The sequence below is a fragment of the Miscanthus floridulus genome, chromosome 9, assembly GCF_019320115.1.
Source record: "Miscanthus floridulus cultivar M001 chromosome 9, ASM1932011v1, whole genome shotgun sequence".
Taxonomy (NCBI): domain Eukaryota; kingdom Viridiplantae; phylum Streptophyta; class Magnoliopsida; order Poales; family Poaceae; genus Miscanthus; species Miscanthus floridulus.
Window position 1 is genome coordinate 29076829 of NC_089588.1, and position 19965 is coordinate 29096793.

Below are 19965 nucleotides of genomic sequence, written 5' to 3' on the forward strand. Positions count from 1 at the left end.
TTCCTGAATTATTAGGTTCGGGGGGTCTAGTTTAAAGGCGATAGGAAATCAAAATAAGGTTCAAGGTGAATGGGCTATTGTCGGAGGAACTGGTGTGTTTACGTTTGCACTGGGGCACTATCTCCATATATAGAATCCAAGGAGATTGGTTCTCAAACATCAAGGAAATTCGAATCAGTGCATTTTGCCCAAAAATAGGCCAGCAGTATTACTGAGAAAAAGGTGATATACACTATGTCTGAATACATAGTAAAAGCAATGTATCTAAAAAAGTCAAAATGCCTTATAATTTGGAATGGATATAGTATATCTCACTAAGGGAACGACAATTAATTTCCTACCCATGTCAAAAGGTCGATCTATATTAATCTCGAAGTAAATGTGCAGCACATTTTGAAAAAAAAAATCATAACTTGTACATATAAACTAAATACAATTACAATTTATACATAAATTTTGATCTTGATGAGTCTATGCCTTTATAGTTTTATCAATGTTTTCCTTTAATAAAGTACTAATCCTGTTGCCGACAATAATCAATGTATGGATAAGTTCAGGTTCGGACTACAACGGCTTGAATATGTTGCTTAAGACAAATTCAGTTATCAACACGCATTAGCTTACCAGGTTACTTTACCGGCCGTAAGCTGAGTACAAACGGTTTTTTTCTCATACAGCATTTATTAAAAAAAACGAGTACAAACGTTTTTTAACTGCTATCTTATCTTAAGAGAAAGAGTACAAGTGTACAACGACCTATGTTTCAGGCTATTCTTACAAATGCAGGTGACACACCACACCAGGTACAGGGTTACAAATAGTGGGCTACCAGATAACTAGATTACCGACAACTGGCCCCTTTTCACAAGCTTTTTGGGCGAAACTTCCAAACCCGGATGTAGTTTTCGCCATGCGTGGTCACAATCTTCTTCATACCAACCGACAGGCTGGTAATCTGAGGGCGCAAGCGTCTCGGGATGCTGTCAACCTGTGCATCAGGGTCAATCCTGCGAACAGGTTTCTTATCTATTTGCTGCCTAGATCTAGATGCGGCTTCTGCTGGGCGATCAGCGTCCACGACAAGACATCGAATGGTTTCACCGGTTCTTTGGCACTATAACAGCGAAGCACGCCGTCGATGCCTCCAACTACCAGCGTTGCCGTGTCACCAGGCAAATGACATGTGCTGTAGATGACGTTTGGACTGACTCTTTTTTTCCCAGAGAGGCCTCAAAGTCCTAGAGCAAGAACAACTGGGAATTAATGAACAGCTATGATGAAACTACAGTAATATTTTGCTTGACTCTGCACTGGCAGTTCAGCAAATGGATGTGTTGCAAACGTTCTTGTTGGCAGCATTTGTACTCTAAAAGTAACTTTTTCCCAAACATTTGTTAGATTGATAAGAAAAAACAAACCATCATTTACAATGAGCAACTTGCTAACATGAATGGTTGTCCAATAGAAGTTCAATACAAATAGTAGTTAGGTAATGGAAAAACTCTATCAGTCAAGTAAACTCAACAAAACATATAATTGAACTTGTAAAGTAATATGACCTTTTATAATACTTCAAAGTACTATCACTCACAGGGGAATTAAATCCTTTCTATCAAAAGCTGCAACAAAAATTTAATCTATAGTTACTGGCAACTGTTTATCCAAATTATGCAAACTTCAAAGTGAGAGGGAATTGTAATTCGATTGGACAAACAGATATGTAATTCGTTTCTTTTGGGATGACTGCAGAAACAATGCTGAAATGTCCCATGATTCATTGATATTTGATACAGCCTTATATATTGGCAAACTGACAACCAAGTGAGTATCATTGTTACTAACCTTAAGTCCCAGCAATGAGCATAACCAGCCGATGACCCAGCAAATATCATGTGTGAATTTGTGCAGAAAGATAGGGATCTTATTGCTGAAATAATGAAAAAGAAAACCAAAACTTAGTTGTTGAAATCACAACATTATGTTACCATGAGTTTTGATTAGTTACACTTCAAAATATCCAATGAATGATAACCAACTGCCACTAAAAAAATTGATCTACCAAACCAAGATTAGATGATCTGTATTTTTAGACAATTAAAAATTAAAATAACATAAGTAGAGAATACAGGATTAGGCATATATACAACATCACTACTTAATAAATGAAAGAACATTTACATAGGCACACAACAGTTCTCAAAAGTAAAAATATCGTCACTGTTTCTTTGGTTTGACATTTGGGACACCAGCAATGTTGTATAGGAAAGCCAAGAGAAAAATGGTATATGTTAAATTGTTGAGCTTTGAAATAATATATTCTTTTGACATCTAACCATAAATATATCTTTTACCTCTTAACAAATTGCATATTGTGATTAAAATTTTGATGTCCTATAAACGGCCAGCAATCAGAAAAGTTCTGCTGTTACCTTGAAATGAAACAAGGGAATGAGACAAGCATCATAGGAATTTGTTTTAAGTTAACAAGTAACATCTACGGGATCAGGGCTATAGCTAGAAGGAACACCTTCAATGGTGTTACAAAAGTTCCATATTATTTGGGTGTGGAAAATTCTAGGCCTTAGTCATTGCTCATCCTTAAGAGTCATCAACTAATAACCATGCTTACGTAGTTGAATGCTTACCCAATGGTGCATAAGCTGATTTCAGAACACCTAACTTCTGGCCTGAGGTTTGATCTGCGATAGCTACAGTTCCAAATGTCGAACCACCAACAATCAGCTGGTCATCTGTTAATGCCAAGCATGTCACAGGAGAGGAATGAAGCCTGTAGTACAAATATTAAACAGGCATCAATTCCACGACACAGTAATATACAAAACAGAACTATACATTAACTTCGAGATACAAAATTTCTTTATGTAGAAATATTAATAATTTCTTTGTTTTCACTACTCTTACAATTACAGCTATTTGATTATTCTCAACTTTAATGGTGTGGAAAATAAAGTTCGCACAAGTTTTAAAATTACTCAAATCTACATATTTGCAATAGTGCCAGCTGAATGAAGTGAAGCTTGTTCTCATGGAACATAAATGCTAACAGTTTAAAAGGAATAACACTTGCCGATAAATGCTTGAGCAACTCCTGCTGTACATATCATATACAAAGGCCTCGACCATCCTCACAACCAATTACAACATCTGGATCAGCATAACTACACCAGGAAATGACATGAGGTACATAAATGCTAATTAAAAAATAAAAACATCATTTTCTAGGCTAATCAAATAAAGGTGGGATTTGCTAAAGCTTATGCATGACTCCTCCAGTGCAACTGGATACTTTCAAGCACAACTTCAAAAAATTGGTAATAGGTGGCTAGCAGCTAACACCCAATCTTGTAATTAATCTGAAAAAGTGAAACAAATCAAACAAGTCTCCTCACCTCATGCATAACCCATGATTGAATGAGGCTCCACCAGATTGAAATACTGCTTCTTGGTTCACTGCGTCTCCATATGCAAATCATGGGAGCTAGTTAAACCTACAATCTTCACAGAGCATTCAAATCAAATTTCTAGTATGTAAATGAGGAGTTAACACTTTAGTTAGAAAAGACATGATATGGCTGAAAATTCTAAAACAAAGCTATTTCAATAAAAACATCAGTGTTCAGTACATCTTCCATTAACAAAATAAAAGTCTGGATGGTATGCTACAACAAATGGAATACAAACTCACCCAGTTTATGTGTTATACTATTTGTTCTTTTGGAAGAACAGATGAAGATTGCGACATATAAATAGGTGATGCACAGGTAACGTTGATCTTGCAATCAAACACAAAGACCACAGCAATGTGATACCCAAATAACAGAAACTGGAAGCACACCAACAGTGATTACCTTATTTTCATCAAAATCGAAGTCGACTAATGTTTTAGAATTTGGCACATTGTACTCATTCATAAATTTGCAGCTTTCAGCAGACCAAAGTCGGAGAATCTGGCAAAAAATCATGTATACATATTCTTAAAACTATGAACCATTGGTGATGAGAAATAGATTAGGGACTGAGAGAAGAAAATGATCAATTGAAGTCATAGTCAGTTATCGAAACTTTGATTGATCAATAGGGCAAGCCAACTATGCCACCCACAATAGCATAATCATGTTATGTGTAGTTATGGTATTGTCTGGTAGAGCCATATTTTACACCATTACTTCAAAAAGAATTTGCTAGGCATACATGTAGACATTTCTAAATATAGATGGGTTGTTGCAATGTCTACAGTGTCTAGCTCAATAATAATAATTAAACAATAACTGTAATTTACTTACCATAACTCCAAATTAAATTTGATACTTATGTTGATGAAAACTATTACGAACATGATATGATGCAGTACCCACCTTATCTCCAACAACAACAACAACAACAACAACAACAACAACAAAGCCTTTAAGTCCCAAACAAATTGGGGTAGGCTAGAGTTGAAACCCATCAGAAGCAATCAAGGTTCAGGCACGTGAATAGCTGTCTTCCAAGCACTCCTATCTAAGGCTAAGTCTTTGGGTATATTCCATCCTTTCAAGTCTCCTTTTATTGCCTCTACCCAAGTCAACTTCGGTCTTCCTCTGCCTCTCTTCATGTTACTGTCCTGGCTTAGGATTCCGCTACGCACCGGTGCATCTGGAGGTCTCCGTTGTACATGTCCAAACCATCTCAACCGGTGTTGGACAAGCTTTTCTTCAATTGGCGCTACCCCTAATCTCTCACGTATATCATCATTCCGAACTCGATCCTTTCTTGTATGACCGCAAATCCAACGAAACATACGCATTTCCGCGACACTTAGCTGTTGAACATGTCGTCTTTTCGTAGGCCAACATTCTGCACCATACAACATAGCAGGTCTAATCGCCGTCCTATAAAACTTGCCTTTTAGCTTCTGTGGTACCCTTTTGTCGCATAGGACACCAGACGCTTGCCGCCACTTCATCCACCCTGCTTTGATTCTATGGCTAACATCTTCATCAATATCCCCGTCCCTCTGTAGCATTGATCCTAAATATCGAAAGGTATCCTTCCTAGGCACTACTTGACCTTCCAAACTAACATCTTCCTCCTCCCGAGTAGTAGTGCCGAAATCACATCTCATATACTCAGTTTTAGTTCTACTGAGTCTAAAACCTTTGGACTCCAAAGTCTCCCGCCATAACTCCAGTTTCTGGTTCACTCCTGTCCGGCTTTCATCAACTAGCACTACATCGTCCGCGAAAAGCATACACCAAGGGATGTCCCCTTGTATGTCCCTTGTGACCTCATCCATCACTAAAGCAAACAAATAAGGGCTCAAAGCTGACCCTTGATGTAGTCCTATCCTAATCGGGAAGTCATCCGTGTCTCCATCACTTGTTCGAACTCTAGTCACAACATTGTTGTACATGTCCTTAATGAGCCCGACGTACTTCGTTGGGACTTTATGTTTGTCCAAAGCCCACCACATAACATTCCTTGGTATTTTATCATAAGCCTTCTCCAAGTCAATAAAAACCATGTGTAGGTCCTTCTTCTTCTCCCTATACCGCTCCATAACTTGTCTTACTAAGAAAATGGCTTCCATGGTTGACCTTCCGGGCATGAAACCAAATTGGTTCATAGAGACCCGCGTTATTGCTCTCAAGCGATGCTCGATAACTCTTTCCCATAGCTTCATAGTATGGCTCATCAACTTAATTCCCCGGTAATTCGTACAACTTTGAATATCCCCTTTATTCTTGTAGATCGGTACCAATATACTTCTCCTCCACTCATTAGGCATCTTGTTCGATCGAAAAATATGGTTGAACAGCTTGGTTAGCCATACTATAGCTATGTCCCCGAGACATCTCCACACCTCGATTGGGATACCATCCGGTCCCATCGTCTTACCTCCTTTCATCCTTTTCAACGCCTCTCTGACCTCAGATTCTTGGATTCTCCGCACAAAGCGCCTATTGGTGTCATCAAAAGAGTCATCCAACTGAAATGTTGTGTCCATATTCTCACCATTGAACAATTTGTCAAAATACTCTTGCCATCGATGTCGGATCTCATCCTCCTTCACCAAGAGGTGCTCCATTTTATCCTTAATGCACTTAACTTGGTTGAAGTCCCGTGTCTTTCTCTCACGAACCCTAGCCATCCTATAAATGTCCTTCTCTCCTTCCTTCGTACTCAGATGTTGGTAAAGATCCTCGTACGCTGTACCCTTTGCCACACTTACAGCTCGTTTTGCAGTCTTCTTTGCCACCTTGTACTTCTCTATGTTGTCCACACTCCTGTCATGGTACAAGCGTCTATAGCATTCTTTCTTCTCTTTAATAGCCCTTTGGACTTCCTCGTTCCACCACCAAGTATCTTTAGCCTCGCGTCCCCTTCCCTTGGTTACTCCACACACCTCTGAGGCTACCTTCCGAATGTTGGTTGCCATCTTGTCCCACATGTTGTTTATGTCGTCTTCTTCCTTCCAAGAGCCCTCTTTGATAACCCTTTCCCTAAATACCTCTGACGTCTCCCCTTTCAGTTTCCACCACTTTGTTCTTTCAATCTTAGCTTGTTTATCCCTACGGGCCCGTACCTGAAAACGAAAATCTGCCACCAAAAGCTTATGTTGAGAAACAACACACTCTCCTGGTATCACCTTGCAATCCAAGCATGCTCGTTTGTTCTTTCTTCTTGCGAGGACAAAGTCAATCTGGCTACAGTATTGTCCGCTACTGAAGGTCACTAGATGAGATTCTCTCTTTCTAAAGAAAGTGTTGGCTATCATCAGGTCAAAAGCTACCGCGAAGTCCAGAACTTCCTCCCCCTCCTGATTCCTACTACCATACCCAAAACCTCCATGAACTGCCTCGAAACCTGCGCTTGTAGTACCTACATGCCCATTAAGATCTCCTCCTATAAAAAGCTTCTCACTACTAGGTATAGCTCTAACCATGCCATCTAAGTCTTCCCAGAACTGTCTCTTAACACTCTCGTCGAGGCCTACTTGGGGGGCATACGCACTAATTACGTTCAAGACCATATCACCAACGACAAGCTTGACTAAGATAATCCTATCTCCTTGCCTTCTCACTCCCACCACACCATTCTTGAGGCTCTTATCAATCAAAACTCCTACTCCATTTCTATTCGCGACTGTCCCTGTGTACCAAAGCTTGAAACCTGTATTGTCCACCTCCTTCGCCTTCTGACCCTTCCATTTAGTCTCTTGAACGCGTAATATATTTACACACCTCCTAGTCGCGGTATCAACTAATTCTCTTAACTTACCAGTAAGTGACCCTACATTCCAACTACCTAAACGGATCCTAGTTGGTTCGACTAGCTTCCTTACCCTTCGCACCTGTCGACTCAGATGCGAAGACCCTTGCTCATTTTTCACTACACCCGGGCGCCGATGTAGCGCGCCACTAAGGAAGCGACGACCCGATCCTTGGTTACTTGACACCATGCCCAGATCACGACACGGCGCGTCACGGGGGTGACGACCCGGCCCTTGCCCATTTAACACCATACCCGGGTTCCGATATGGCGCGTCGCTAAGAGGGTTACGCCCCAACGATTTTCTTTCGGGTTTCATCTCCATTAAAGTGGCTAAGTTTTTACATTGGCTCGCCACGCCTAACACAACCCTCCTCCTTTACCAGGGCTTGGGACCTGCTATGCTGGGACACCAAAGGCGCCCCACCATAGGCGGAGTTCCACCTTATCTCCAACTCCAGTTAAAATTGAACCACCCTTCATACGGCACAAGGTAGCCCTGAAATAAAAAATAAGAAACTGAAAGAAAACAAATATAAATATTGAGCCACTACTCATATGATGTACAGTACATCAGAAATATAGTGTGATTTGTCATAGTAGAGAATATAAAGACATGATGTTTGATGACCTAATGAATGGGAACCCCTGTCATTTTACACAATTATATGAGGTATAACATGAGTGTTTACCGTATTGGGTGCCCAATCCACTGAAAAGCTTCAGCAGGTCCTCTAGAGAAAGAGGATGCATGCTCATCCATGGCAAGCATCTCAAAGTAACTTTTTACAGATATGTTAGAGCTTGAACCTCTTGCTGATGGATTCCTTTTGTAATACAGATCCCTCATGAGATGAGCTGTTTCAATTATCCTATTCATATAAAACCGAGGAGAAACACATACTGCAAATGTTAATCAACACAGATACATAGCCTCAGTTTTGAGAGCACTCATCCAACAATCGAAACAGGAGAAATGCATGAAACAGAAAAGGTCAAACAAAAAAACATGGTCTATAATACTCTATCGCAAAACATTATGGTATAAAAATTGGTACCAAGAATCAGAAATAACATCCTTATTAATACATAACACAAGTTAACCTCCTCAAGGTATCATGGTTCAGATCAGGATCTAAAATAAACGGTGAGACCAAAACACATATCGGAGAGCCACAAGCCTATGGCTACACCAACTTTGTAGCACAAGAGACCTAATATAATGGTTCAGGTGTGTTCTATTGCAGCAAATAGGTTACATCATAATAGCACATAAAACACAGATAGAAAGTAGTCCAGCGTGGTGAGTAGCAAATAATTCCAATAAAATAAAATAACAAATCTTTGTCTATCATGAGTAGCAAATAATCACACTAAAATAACAAACCTCCGTCTATGATGAGTAGCAAATAATTCCACTAAAATTACCCAGTTTCCTGGTGAAAATGGTACCCCTTTTACCATCAAAATTAGTCTTTTTCCCACTCCAAAGAAGATAGAACTGGAGTAGAAGAGAAACCCCCGAATGAGTTCACTAACAGCAGGCACACAGATTTACAGTCAAAATTATGGATGAACTCGAAACAAGATATCGTATAACGAAGGGACCTGATTGCAGCAACCAGGCGGACCACTGAAGGGAAAGGGGGAGGAGGAGGAGCTCACCATGAGCCGCACACGACGGAGCAGCGGGCGAGGTCGAAGTGGTTGTCCAGCCGGGAGAAGACGGACCGGAGGATGTCGTCGTTCAGCGACTGCGCCGTCGACCCGGAGCCAGTAGCCGCGCCGACGCCTCTGCGGCGCTTGGGGACCGCGCTCCCGCTCCGGCCCCGACTGCCGCTCGCCTCCATGGCTGGTGTACTGCGCGCTGCGCTCTCTGTATCTCTTTCCGGCCGGTTCGAGACCGGACCGGACCAGAGAGGACTTGTGGACAGGACAGCCGGTGTTTTTTTTTTTTGAGCTTGGACAGCCGGTGGCTCGAGTAAAGAGGGTAACGGGGAATTCCCCGTCGGAGGTTGCCTCCCATCCCCGTCCCCGCGGGGAGAAAAAAATCCCCGTCCCCGTCCCCGCCAAAGCTCACGGGGACGATTTCTCCCCCATCCCCGCCCCCGTGAGGGGAAAAATCCCCGTCGGGGATCCCCGTCCCCGCATTTGTTCATCACCATTCAGGTTAATTCATCATCATTCACATGAGTTCATCGACACAATATTAGAGTACACCACGAATCACAATCCAAAAATAGCTAAATAGCAAGAAGCAGGATATTAATCATCACAAAGGTGTAGAACTAGGGTTATTGCTGTTATATATACTCAGAAGACATTGGGCCTTCGTGAGCTGGTTGGGCCATCAGGAAAGAGAGCAAAGCCTGTATATAAACGGGGCGGGGATGCGGGTATCAGGGACGGGGAATGCTCCCCCAGACCCGTCCCCGCCAAACCCGACGGGGGACGTTTTCTCCCTGTTTAGATCTCCGTGGGGGCATATTTGATTCCATCCCCGTCCCCTAATAGGGGAATTCCCCGCGGGGAATCGGGGATCGGGTCCCCGTTGCCATCTTTAGGCTCGAGCCGCTGCTTTGAGCAGTTCAGCTTCAGCTATTCCCTGCTGGGCTTAGAAACAGAATTCTTCTTTCAAAAGGAAAAAGAAAGAAGCAGGCCCATGTCGATGTTTCACCACCGATAGCCTGCCACGGGGGTACCCGGGGCAGTATGTTCGGGCTTCGGCATATGACGAACTCGATGGTTAACGCAAGACACAGTCGATTTATCCTGGTTCAGGCCCTCGATCGTGGATCGAGTAATAACCTTACGTCCAGTCGGCGTTAGCCTTTGCGTTAGATTGATTGTCAAGAGTTGTGTTGTACAATTGTCGTCCCTGTCTCAGGAGCCCTGCCCTCCTTTATATAGTCAGGAGGCCAGAGTCCTAGTCGGTTTATAATGAGATTTCCTAGTAGGATTACTTGATAGTTATACTACTAAGATTACATGGGAAGAATCTTAGTTGGACTAGATCTTCTCTCTCCCTTGCGGGGTATCCTATGGGTCCCGCATCGACAAGATGTTTCACCACCGATAGCCTGCCACGGGGGTACCCGGGGCAGTATGTTCGGGCTTCGGCGTATGACGAACTCGATGGTTAACGCAAGACACAGTCGATTTATCCTGGTTCAGGCCCTCGATCGTGGATCGAGTAATAACCTTACGTCCAGTCGGCGTTAGCCTTTGCGTTAGATTGATTATCAAGAGTTGTGTTGTACAATTGTCGTCCCTGTCTCAGGAGCCCTGCCCTCCTTTATATAGTCAGGAGGCCAGAGTCCTAGTCGGTTTATAATGAGATTTCCTAGTAGGATTACTTGATAGTTATACTACTAAGATTACATGGGAAGAATCTTAGTTGGACTAGATCTTCTCTCTCCCTTGCGGGGTATCCTATGGGTCCCGCATCGACAAGCCCCCGAGCACTTCATGGTTGAGCTCTGAAAGTCTCGCTTTGCTCCTTCAAGTCTTGTTGGGTAGGAACAAAATGTCATCCGAGTGCTTTCTGGAGTGAAACCTTGTAGCGCTTCTTGGGATCTTTGAGTCGCGAGTGCTTTTTTAAGAAAAAATACATCCATCTGGTTGTAGCCCCCGAGCCTCTTGCTATTTGGAACAAGGAGCTGGAGGATCTTGTCTTGAAGTTGCTCTGATTGTTCGCTGAAGTTTTATTAAAAAGAACTCGAATATGGATCGTTCCGGGTTCTTTTGTCGTAATGTCTTGAAGTAGTCTGCGTTGAGGAAGTCTTTTGGTGACGTGCGCTTTTTCGAAGAAAAAGGGCACTCACTGAGTGTAGCCCCCGAGCCTCTTGCTATTTGGAACAAAAAGTTGGAGGGTCTTGATCCTTTATGTTGTTTGAAGAATTTGTGTTCTGAAGTAGTCTCCGAGACTTGAATTATTTCGTTATCCGAGTAGTTTCGCGGCATGCAGCCTCCGAGCTTATGTCCGGGTTCTTTGGTTTCAGGAAGAACTCGGATGCGAGGTCTTGGCGTATTCTTTGATAGTCTGCTGTTGCCAGATGTAGTTGTATGGTGGTGGTTGAGCGTAAATGCCTTTTGTTCACGGGTTGTACTGTGCTGGTATATTCTTCCGAATATGCCCGTCTTCGAGTACTGTTTCTTCTCGCCTGAGTCATCCATTATTGGGTCCTGTCTTTTCACTGTGTCCTTTGTTGGGCTTATTTCGTTGGTACTCTTGGTCTATGTGCGCCGATCCTTTGGCCTATAAATACTGTCCCGGAGTGCTTGCTTTCATCCATTGGACATTCTGTTGAAACCTTCTTGGTTATGAACATGGTAGTTTGTGAAGTAGAGCAGCCCCCGGGCGTATTTTGTAGTTCCTGTGTGTCTTGTCGTAGCTGGAGGAAGTCTTGTGATAGGGATTAGAGGTAGGCTAATCCCGCGACAGCATTATGCCAGGATGTACGTGGTGGTAGTTGGAGGAAGTCTTGTGATGTGGGCTTCGTTCCTTCATCCGGCAGTTCTGGGTTGATCCTCGTCGCCTGTCTTGAGACTGTCTGGTGCAGATCAACACCATATCCAGCATCACATCGGTCTTGGGTAGACAGATGCCCGCCGGCCTTCTCTGCTCCATGTTGCCCTGCCGTGCTGCCGATTTCCGCCTTGGATGCACTGCGTTCGTCCTTTGAAGAAAACAGTGTAGCTGATGGCGGTCTGTCCTTCCGAGTAGCAATTTGGGACACGTAGTCGTTCCAGAGCCTAGTCGTGCCCGTGTTCCTCTTTGCTACTTTGCTTTTCGTGGTGCCGAGTTCGTTGGGTCTTGTAGGGTTTGTAATCTTGTATTTTTGAAGTCGATTGTAATGTAACGAATCTTGTCTTCTGAGTTGTCTTTGACTCTTCTGTTGTGATTCCTGTCATTCATGAGACTACCGAGTTCTTTCTTATATAACCGGGTTCTTTTATTACTCGTGAGGTAGCCCTTTCTTTCTTCTTGGTTCAACGAGTTGTTCCTGTGGTCATCTGATAACCCTGCTGCGTTGTTGCGGATAAGTCTGAAATCTGCCCGTTGGTTCGTACCGTTGTGTGGATTCGTGCCCTCCGTCGTTTTAGCTGCGTCGGTAAATGGACCGTTGCTTTCCCACGATGTGCTTTAACGGGCCTTATGGGCCGTTTGTATTACTGAGAAATCTATTTAAAGACCTTTTATCTTCCTTTTCCTTGTCACCTAGCTCTTTCCTTTAAACCCTAGTTCTCAGAAAACCGCCGCCGTCATTGTCGTTATCGCCCTAGCACCATCATTCTAGCTTCATCCTCTTTAGCTCCTTTGTTGCTTCTACCAATTCATGGGAAAGAAGAAGACCGCAAGCAAATCTCAGGCGACCTTCGTGGACGAGGAGTCGTCGCTGTCTTTGATTGAAAACCAGGAGTTTGTGGCCATGAGGGCAGCTCAGAAGGTTTGGCCGGCTCCAACAACCAGCGAAGACCAGCTGCGCGAGCTCGTTAGTGATGGCTTGATCCAGAACAAAGTCATCGCTGAATGGAAAGTTCCGGGCGAGCATCGGGTTCCGGCCCTAGGTCCTGGTGAGATTGTCCTTTTTGTTTCTTTTGTCCGCGCTGGTCTCTGTCTTCCTGCTTCCGTCTTCCTTCATCAGTTTCTTGGGTATTTCGGGGTTAGTTTGAACCATCTAACCCCCAATGCCGTTCTCCATCTTTCTGTTTTTGTTCATCTTTGTGAAGCCTTCCTTGGGATCCCTCCTTCTCTATCTCTTTTTCGTTTTTTCTTTCGCCTGAAACCTCAACCCCGCCGCGAGGAAACCAGTGTCCTTGGCGGCTGCGGGATTCAGTTTTGCCAAGGTCTCAAAATCAAGTTTTTTGATTATGACCTGGTCGATTCTGTCAAGGATTGGCGCGCTGAGTGGTTTTATGCTGCCAATCTGATCCCTTCTCTTGTTGTTCATTCCGGGTCTGGTCCTGTGGCGAACGACCGGTGGGACAAGAAGCTTGAGTCTCCTGCTGAGATTCAAGCGATCCAACCACTCCTTGATAGGATTAGCACGCTGAAACAGCAAGGATTGACCGGCTTTGGTATTGTCTCAAGTTTTCTTCGTCGTCGAGTTCAGCCCTTGAAAGAGCGGGGACATCTCGGCTTTGAGTATTCTGGGGCCGAGGATTCTTCACGTATGGTCCCAGCTCTTGAGCTGACCGATGAGGAGGTACTCGAGCGTCTCCAAAAAATGCTGAAAGGAGTGAGCATCATTCCTCCTGCCGTCCCTGAGTACTCGGCCAACAACCCGCCCCCAGCTGTGAGTTGCCTATCCTCCTTTTTCTTTTTATTTGAGTTCTTTATGTACTCTTTCTGCGTCCGTTCTTGCTTAGTTTTTCCTTGTCTTGGTGTTTTGTTTTTTTCGTAGGTGCTTGGGCGGAACTTTGTTGATCCGATCCCCCTTGATGTTCTCCCTGCTGTGGCGGAGACTGGGGATCGTTCAGCCGGTACTTCTGCAATTAGTAAGTCTCAAACTTTTACAGCCCTTCCTGGGGTTTCTTTCAGATTTGATGATGTATATGAAGAGTATGTTCCTCGTCTAGTCCCTCGCGGTCCTCGCAGTGTCCCGAAGAGGGGGCGAATGGACGGGTCCTCATCTGGCTTGCTTGTCTCCAAGAAGCCTCGCAAACCAAGTACTCCCTCAGGTACTCCAGTTGTTGCTAGCATGCTCTTAGGTGAGCACATTTAGTATTCTTTGTTCTTTTATTTTCATGTTTCTCTCTTGAACCGAGTACTTTTCATCTCTTTTTCAGCAGGTGCTCTGGTTTCGCTGGCTGAGGAAGAAGAGGATGATGAAGTTCCCCTCAGCATGCGGCGGTGAGTTGTTTTTTTATATTCTTGTCGCATTGAATTTTTCCTCTTTGTTTTTAATTTTAGTCTTGAACTTTTTGAAGTAATCGGAGGTCGGGTGTGAGTTCTTCCGAGGCTCTCGCGCCGACTTCTTCCGAAGCTCCGGGGTCGAGTTCTTTGGTTGCTTCTGCCCCGAGCCGTACTGCTCCTCCGGCGTGGATTTCTTCCACGGCTCCAGCTCCGACTTCTTCCGCGGCTCCGCTGTCGGTTGTCCCGCTCCCGTCGCTGGGTGGCGGGGACGTCTTCGCCGTCGTGGTTCCCCCTGCGAGGCCTTCTCTTGGCTTCGCAAAGAAAAAAGTAGTCGGGTGAGTAGATTCTTGCTTCATCTTTTTGGCTTTTATCTTCCTTCCTCTGGTTCTTATTGGTGCTTCCTTTTATCACTTTTCAGTGCTTCGTCTTCTCTAATTTCTTCATCGACTTCTTCTCTGCCTCCCGCCGTGCCAACGAGTTCTGAGCCTCGAGACTCACAACATTCTGTTGATGAAGTCGCGGCGGGGGCTTCAGAGCTACCTGGCGGAGTCGCGGACTTGGTCGCTCCGGAGGTAACTGTGGCCGTCGCGCCGGGTTCTTCTGGGGGTTTGGCTCCGGCTTCCCTGGAGGTTGCTCTGGTCGCTCCTGCTTCGCCCCAGCCGGCTTCTTTTTCCCCTTCTTTTGCCTCCGGCGGCCCCTCCCTGTCCGATGACGTGGTGCAACAGTTTGATGCCACTCATCGGTTATCGGAGCTGACCGCAGCCTGGGGGAGCTTGTCGACCCTTGCGACTTCTTTTGGTGAAAAGCTCCAGGTAAATTTTACTGCCACTTCTCTTTCGCATGCTTGTTTTTCTTCTATCCTTACGCCTTGTTTCTCTTTGCCTCTTTCTGCTCAGTCTTTTTCTCGTGATCATTCTGGCTTCTTTTTCTCATCTGAAAATGAGAGGAAGTTGTCTTCGGAGGTGGACGCTCTGAAAGCCGATCTTGACCTTCTCCGGGTTGAGTTGGAAACGGAGCGTCAATTGCACCAAAAGGAGGAGAAAGCCCTTCGCGCCCGGGTAGTGGAGACGGAGAAACAGAGAGATGCTGCGGTGGAGTCTGTGAAGAATGAATGCAAAGGTGCCGCGGGTTCTGCCTGTTTCTTCTTGTATTTTGACTTCTTTTTCCGCTGACTTGTTCTTTGATGTTCTGTTTAGCTCTCCGAGTTGAGAAACAAAAGCTCTCAGAGAGTATTGATGAAATGAAGGCCCTTGTCCGTTCTAGTCATAATAGAGCTGAGGAGGTAAACACTCATGCTGAGGAAGAACTCGCCTTTGCTAGGCTGATTAGGCGTGGAGCTGACAGAGATCTTGTGCAGGCCCAAAAAACCATTGAAGGCTTGTCCGGGAAGCTGGCGACGGCTACCGAGAATTGGAATGCCTTGTGGAAATCTTTTCGCTCGGTGGCCGATGTCCTTCGGACTCCAGCGGATGACGGGCAATCTTGGGCGCAGTTTATTCCCCGGATTCCGACTCGTTTCCAAGAGTTCGCGAAGAGGTGTGCCCAAGTATGTACCAAGAATGTGCTGGCCCAGGTCCGGGTCCTTGCTCCAGAAGCGCCTCTCTCCAAAATAGCAGAAGAAGCTGAAAGCCAAGAATATCTTGACGCCATTGAAAGGATGGAACCTGAGGTTGAAGATCTAGCCAGTAGGGTTGTAGATAGTCTAAATATTGATATTTCTCTTTCTGATGACAACGCCTGACTCGGTTGAGCGTCCTCTTGTAATATTACACTTCTTTTTAAATGAAGATTCTTTATCTTTGTTGATGTATTCTTTGCATGGGTGTGGTTGAAGTTACTTGACTTGCTGAGTATCTTGTCTTGTTCCCGTCTCTGCTTCGTAAGACAACTCTGTGTGTTATTCTGACGAGGCCCCTCGATTTGTCGAGTACTTTTATTTTCTTCTTTCCTTTGTGATTCGTCGAGTGCTTTGTCCGTGCTATGACTTGTTAGATGTAGATCTTTTGTGTTAACAACCTTTCGCCTGCGCTGTGTAAAACGACTCGGTATAGAAAACGACTCGGTATAGAAAGTTGCCTCGACAAACTTCGTTGTCCGAGTGCTTTCTTGAGTGGCGCTTGTGCTTTTGTGAGGAAAAAGTATTCCTATCTGGATGTAGCCCCCGAGCCTCTTGCTTTTCGGAACGAAGTGCTGGAGGATCCTTTGAAGTTAAATTTCGGTTGACTCAGCCAATTTGCTTTTTGTTAGCTACCCTCATTGGCGAGTTGAAACGTTTTTTCAGCTATTTTGCTCTTGGCCGGGATGCTCAGGCATGTTCTCATCCATTTTGCTTTTTGTTTCGGGTGTTAGCTTTTTAGCTACCCTCATCGGCGAGCTCAAGCATCTTTTCAGCTATTTTGCTCTCGGCCGGAATGCTCAGGCATGTTTTCAGCCATTTTGCTTTTTGTTTCGGGTGTTAGCTTTTAGCTACCCTCATCGGCGGGCTCAAGCGTCTTTTCAGCTATTTTGCTCTCGGCCGGAATGCTCAGGCATGTTTTCAGCCATTTTGCTTTTTGTTTCGGGTGTTAGCTTTTAGCTACCCTCATCGGCGGGCTCAAGCGTTTTTTCAGCTATTTTGCTCTCGGCCGGAATGCTCAGGCATGTTTTCAGCCATTTTGCTTTTTGTTTCGGGTGTTAGCTTTTAGCTACCCTCATCGGCTGGCTCAAGCGTCTTTTCAGCTATTTTGCTCTCGGCCGGAATGCTCAGGCATGTTTTCAGCCATTTTGCTTTTTGTTTCGGGTGTTAGCTTTTAGCTACCCTCATCGGCGAGCTCAAGCATCTTTTCAGCTATTTTGCTCTCGGCCGGAATGCTCAGGCATGTTTTCAGCCATTTTGCTTTTTGTTTCGGGTGTTAGCTTTTAGCTACCCTCATCGGCGAGCTCAAGCATCTTTTCAGCTATTTTGCTCTCGGCCGGAATGCTCAGGCATGTTTTCAGTCATTTTGCTTTTTGTTTCGGGTGTTAGCTTTTAGCTACCCTCATCGGCGAGCTCAAGCATCTTTTCAGCTATTTTGCTCTCGGCCGGAATGCTCAGGCATGTTTTCAGCCATTTTGCTTTTTGTTTCGGGTGTTAGCTTTTAGCTACCCTCATCGGCGGGGCTCAAGCGTCTTTTCAGCTATTTTGCTCTCGGCCGGAATGCTCAGGCATGTTTTCAGCCATTTTGCTTTTTGTTTCGGGTGTTAGCTTTTAGCTACCCTCATCGGCGGGCTCAAGCGTCTTTTCAGCTATTTTGCTCTCGGCCGGAATGCTCAGGCATGTTTTCAGCCATTTTGCTTTTTGTGAAAACAACTCGTTGGAGTTCGTGACAAGACATGCTGTGGATGAATATCATCTTTATTGATCATGAGTATAAACTAATACATATGTTGTTGGAGAGTATTGTCTTTCGTTGATTGTGAACGTAGGTCCCTTGTGGCTTGCATGTCTATTTTTTCCTGAGTTGTTTTTACGCATGGAATCTTCTTAGCTGGCTGATGTGCCATGTATTGCTGACTTCTTTTCCATCTTCGGTCATTAACCTGTATGTGCCGGGTCCAGTGACTTTTGTGACAATGAACGGGCCTTCCCAAGGACTGAGTAGCTTATGTCGTCCATCAGTCTTTTGTATCCTTCTTAGCACTAAGTCTCCAACTTGTAGTGATCGAGATTGGGTACTCTTGTTGTAGTGCCGTCTTAAACCTTGTAGGTATCTAGCTGATTGGAGGGTAGCGTTTATTCTGACTTCTTCTGAGCTGTCGAGTTCTAATCTTCTTGTGTGTTCTGCTTCTCCTTCATCATATTGTTCTATTTTCGGGGATGTCCAGATCAAGTCGGCGGGTAGTACGGCCTCTGACCCGTAAACTAGGAAGAAAGGTGAGTGGCCTGTTGCTCTGCTTATTTGAGTTCGTAGCCCCCACACTACTTTCGGTAGTTCTTCAATCCATTTGGACCCATAGTCCACTAGTTCTTCGTATAACCTTGGTTTTAATCCGGCTAGTATGAGTCCATTAGCTCTTTCTACTTGTCCGTTGGCTTCTGGATGTGCAACGGACGCATAGTCTATACTGAAACCATAGTCTTGAGCCCAGCATTTGAATTCCGTAGCCGTGAAGGGTGAGCCTAGGTCTGTGATGATTCGATTTGGCATGCCGAAGCGGTGCATAATGTCTTGGATGAACTCGACTGCTTTGGTTGCGCTGTATTTCGCCAGTGGTTTGTATTCAATCCACTTGGTAAACTTGTCGATTGCCACAAAGATGTACTCGAAGCCGCCTTTTGCTTTTTTCAGGGGTCCTACTTGATCTAGCCCCCAGCAGGAAAAAGGCCAAGCGGGTGGGATGCAGATAAGATTGTGAGCTGGTACATGGGCTTGTCTTGCAAACATTTGGCAACCTTTGCATTTTCTGACAAGCTCTTCTGCATCTTTCAAAGCGGTTGGCCAGTAGAATCCGGTGCGAAATGCTTTGCCAACTAGTGTCCTTGAAGCGGCATGATTTCCACAGCAACCTGAGTGTATTTCGTCTAGGATCTCTTTACCTTCTTGAAACGAAACACATTTTAGGAGTACTCCTGATGATGCTGCTCTTCTGTAAAGTTTATCTCCTACTAGAACGTAGTTTTTGCTTCTGCGAATGACTTGGGTGGCTTCTGCCTTATCTGCTGGTAATTTGTTTTCTTTGATATAGTCAATGAAAACTTGAGTCCATGAAGTGTTGATTACCAAGATCTGAACGCCTTTAGCCTGAATTTCATGTGTTGTTTCACCGGGCTGTTTGATAGAGGGAACTGATAGCTCTTCTATGAATACGCCAGGTGGAACCTTTGCTCTGTCTGATCCGAGCTTGGCAAGGACATCTGCTGCAATGTTGGAATCGCGTAGAACGTGTAAAATTTCTAATCCTTGGAAGTGTTTTTCAAGTTTCCGTATTTCGGCACAATAAGCACCCATGTTTTCTTTGGTGCAGTCCCAATCTTTGTTGACTTGGTTGATGACCACTGCTGAGTCGCCGTATACGAGTAATCTTTTTATTCCGAGGGTAATCGCGACTCGTAGCCCGTGGATGAGGGCTTCATATTCTGCTTCGTTATTTGTAGCTTGCCATAATATCTGAAGGACGTACTTGAGTTGTTTTCCTTCTGGAGAAATGAGGAGAACGCCTGCTCTGGCTCCGCCTAGTTTGAGTGATCCATCAAAGTACATCTTCCAATGGTCGAGGATTGTATCTGATAAGGGCTGTTGAATCTCTGTCCATTCGGCCACGAAATCGGCGAGGGCTTGAGATTTGATTGCTTTCCGTGGGGTGAAATTGATGTCCAAAGCTCCAATTTCAACTGCCCACTTGGATATGCGCCCTGTGGCATCTTTGTTGTGTAGGATGTCTCCGAGTGGAAAATCTGTCACTACGGTAATCTTGTGGCTTTCGAAATAGTGGCAAAGCTTCCGAGAGGTAATGAGTAAAGCATAGAGTAGTTTTTGTACATGTGGGTACCGGATTTTGGATTCTGACAGTACTTCGCTGATGTAGTATACTGGACGTTGTACTTTATACGCACGCCCTTGTTCTTCTCTTTCTATGACTATTGCTGTGCTGATTACTGTGGGAGTTGCCGCGATATATAGCATCATATCTTCATCTTTCTTTGGAGGTGTTAGGATAGGCGATGAAGTGAGGTATTCTTTAAGTTTTTTGAAAGCTTCGTCGGCTTCTATTGTCCACTCGAACTTGTCTGTCTTCTTTAGTAGTTTAAAGAAAGGTAACCCCTTTTCGCCGAGTCTTGATATGAAACGGTTGAGGGCCGCCATGCATCCTGTTAG

At 44.5% G+C, this 19965-nt stretch overlaps 1 protein-coding gene and 1 pseudogene across 1 annotated transcript; one reads left to right on the forward strand and one right to left on the reverse strand.

Annotated features, from left to right (window-relative positions):
• Positions 1-594: 594 nt before the first annotated feature.
• LOC136483604 (F-box/WD-40 repeat-containing protein At3g52030-like) lies at positions 595-9226 on the reverse strand (annotated as a pseudogene).
• Positions 9227-14096: 4870 nt separating this feature from the next.
• Positions 14097-15872, forward strand: LOC136479553 (uncharacterized). The gene is made up of 6 exons (XM_066477384.1): positions 14097-14128; positions 14206-14466; positions 14550-14943; positions 15028-15250; positions 15328-15413; positions 15489-15872. Exons 1-6 carry the CDS (start codon positions 14121-14123, stop codon positions 15870-15872), a joined length of 1356 nt encoding a protein of 451 aa, XP_066333481.1. The 5' UTR covers positions 14097-14120.
• The last annotated feature ends 4093 nt before the right edge of the window (positions 15873-19965 follow it).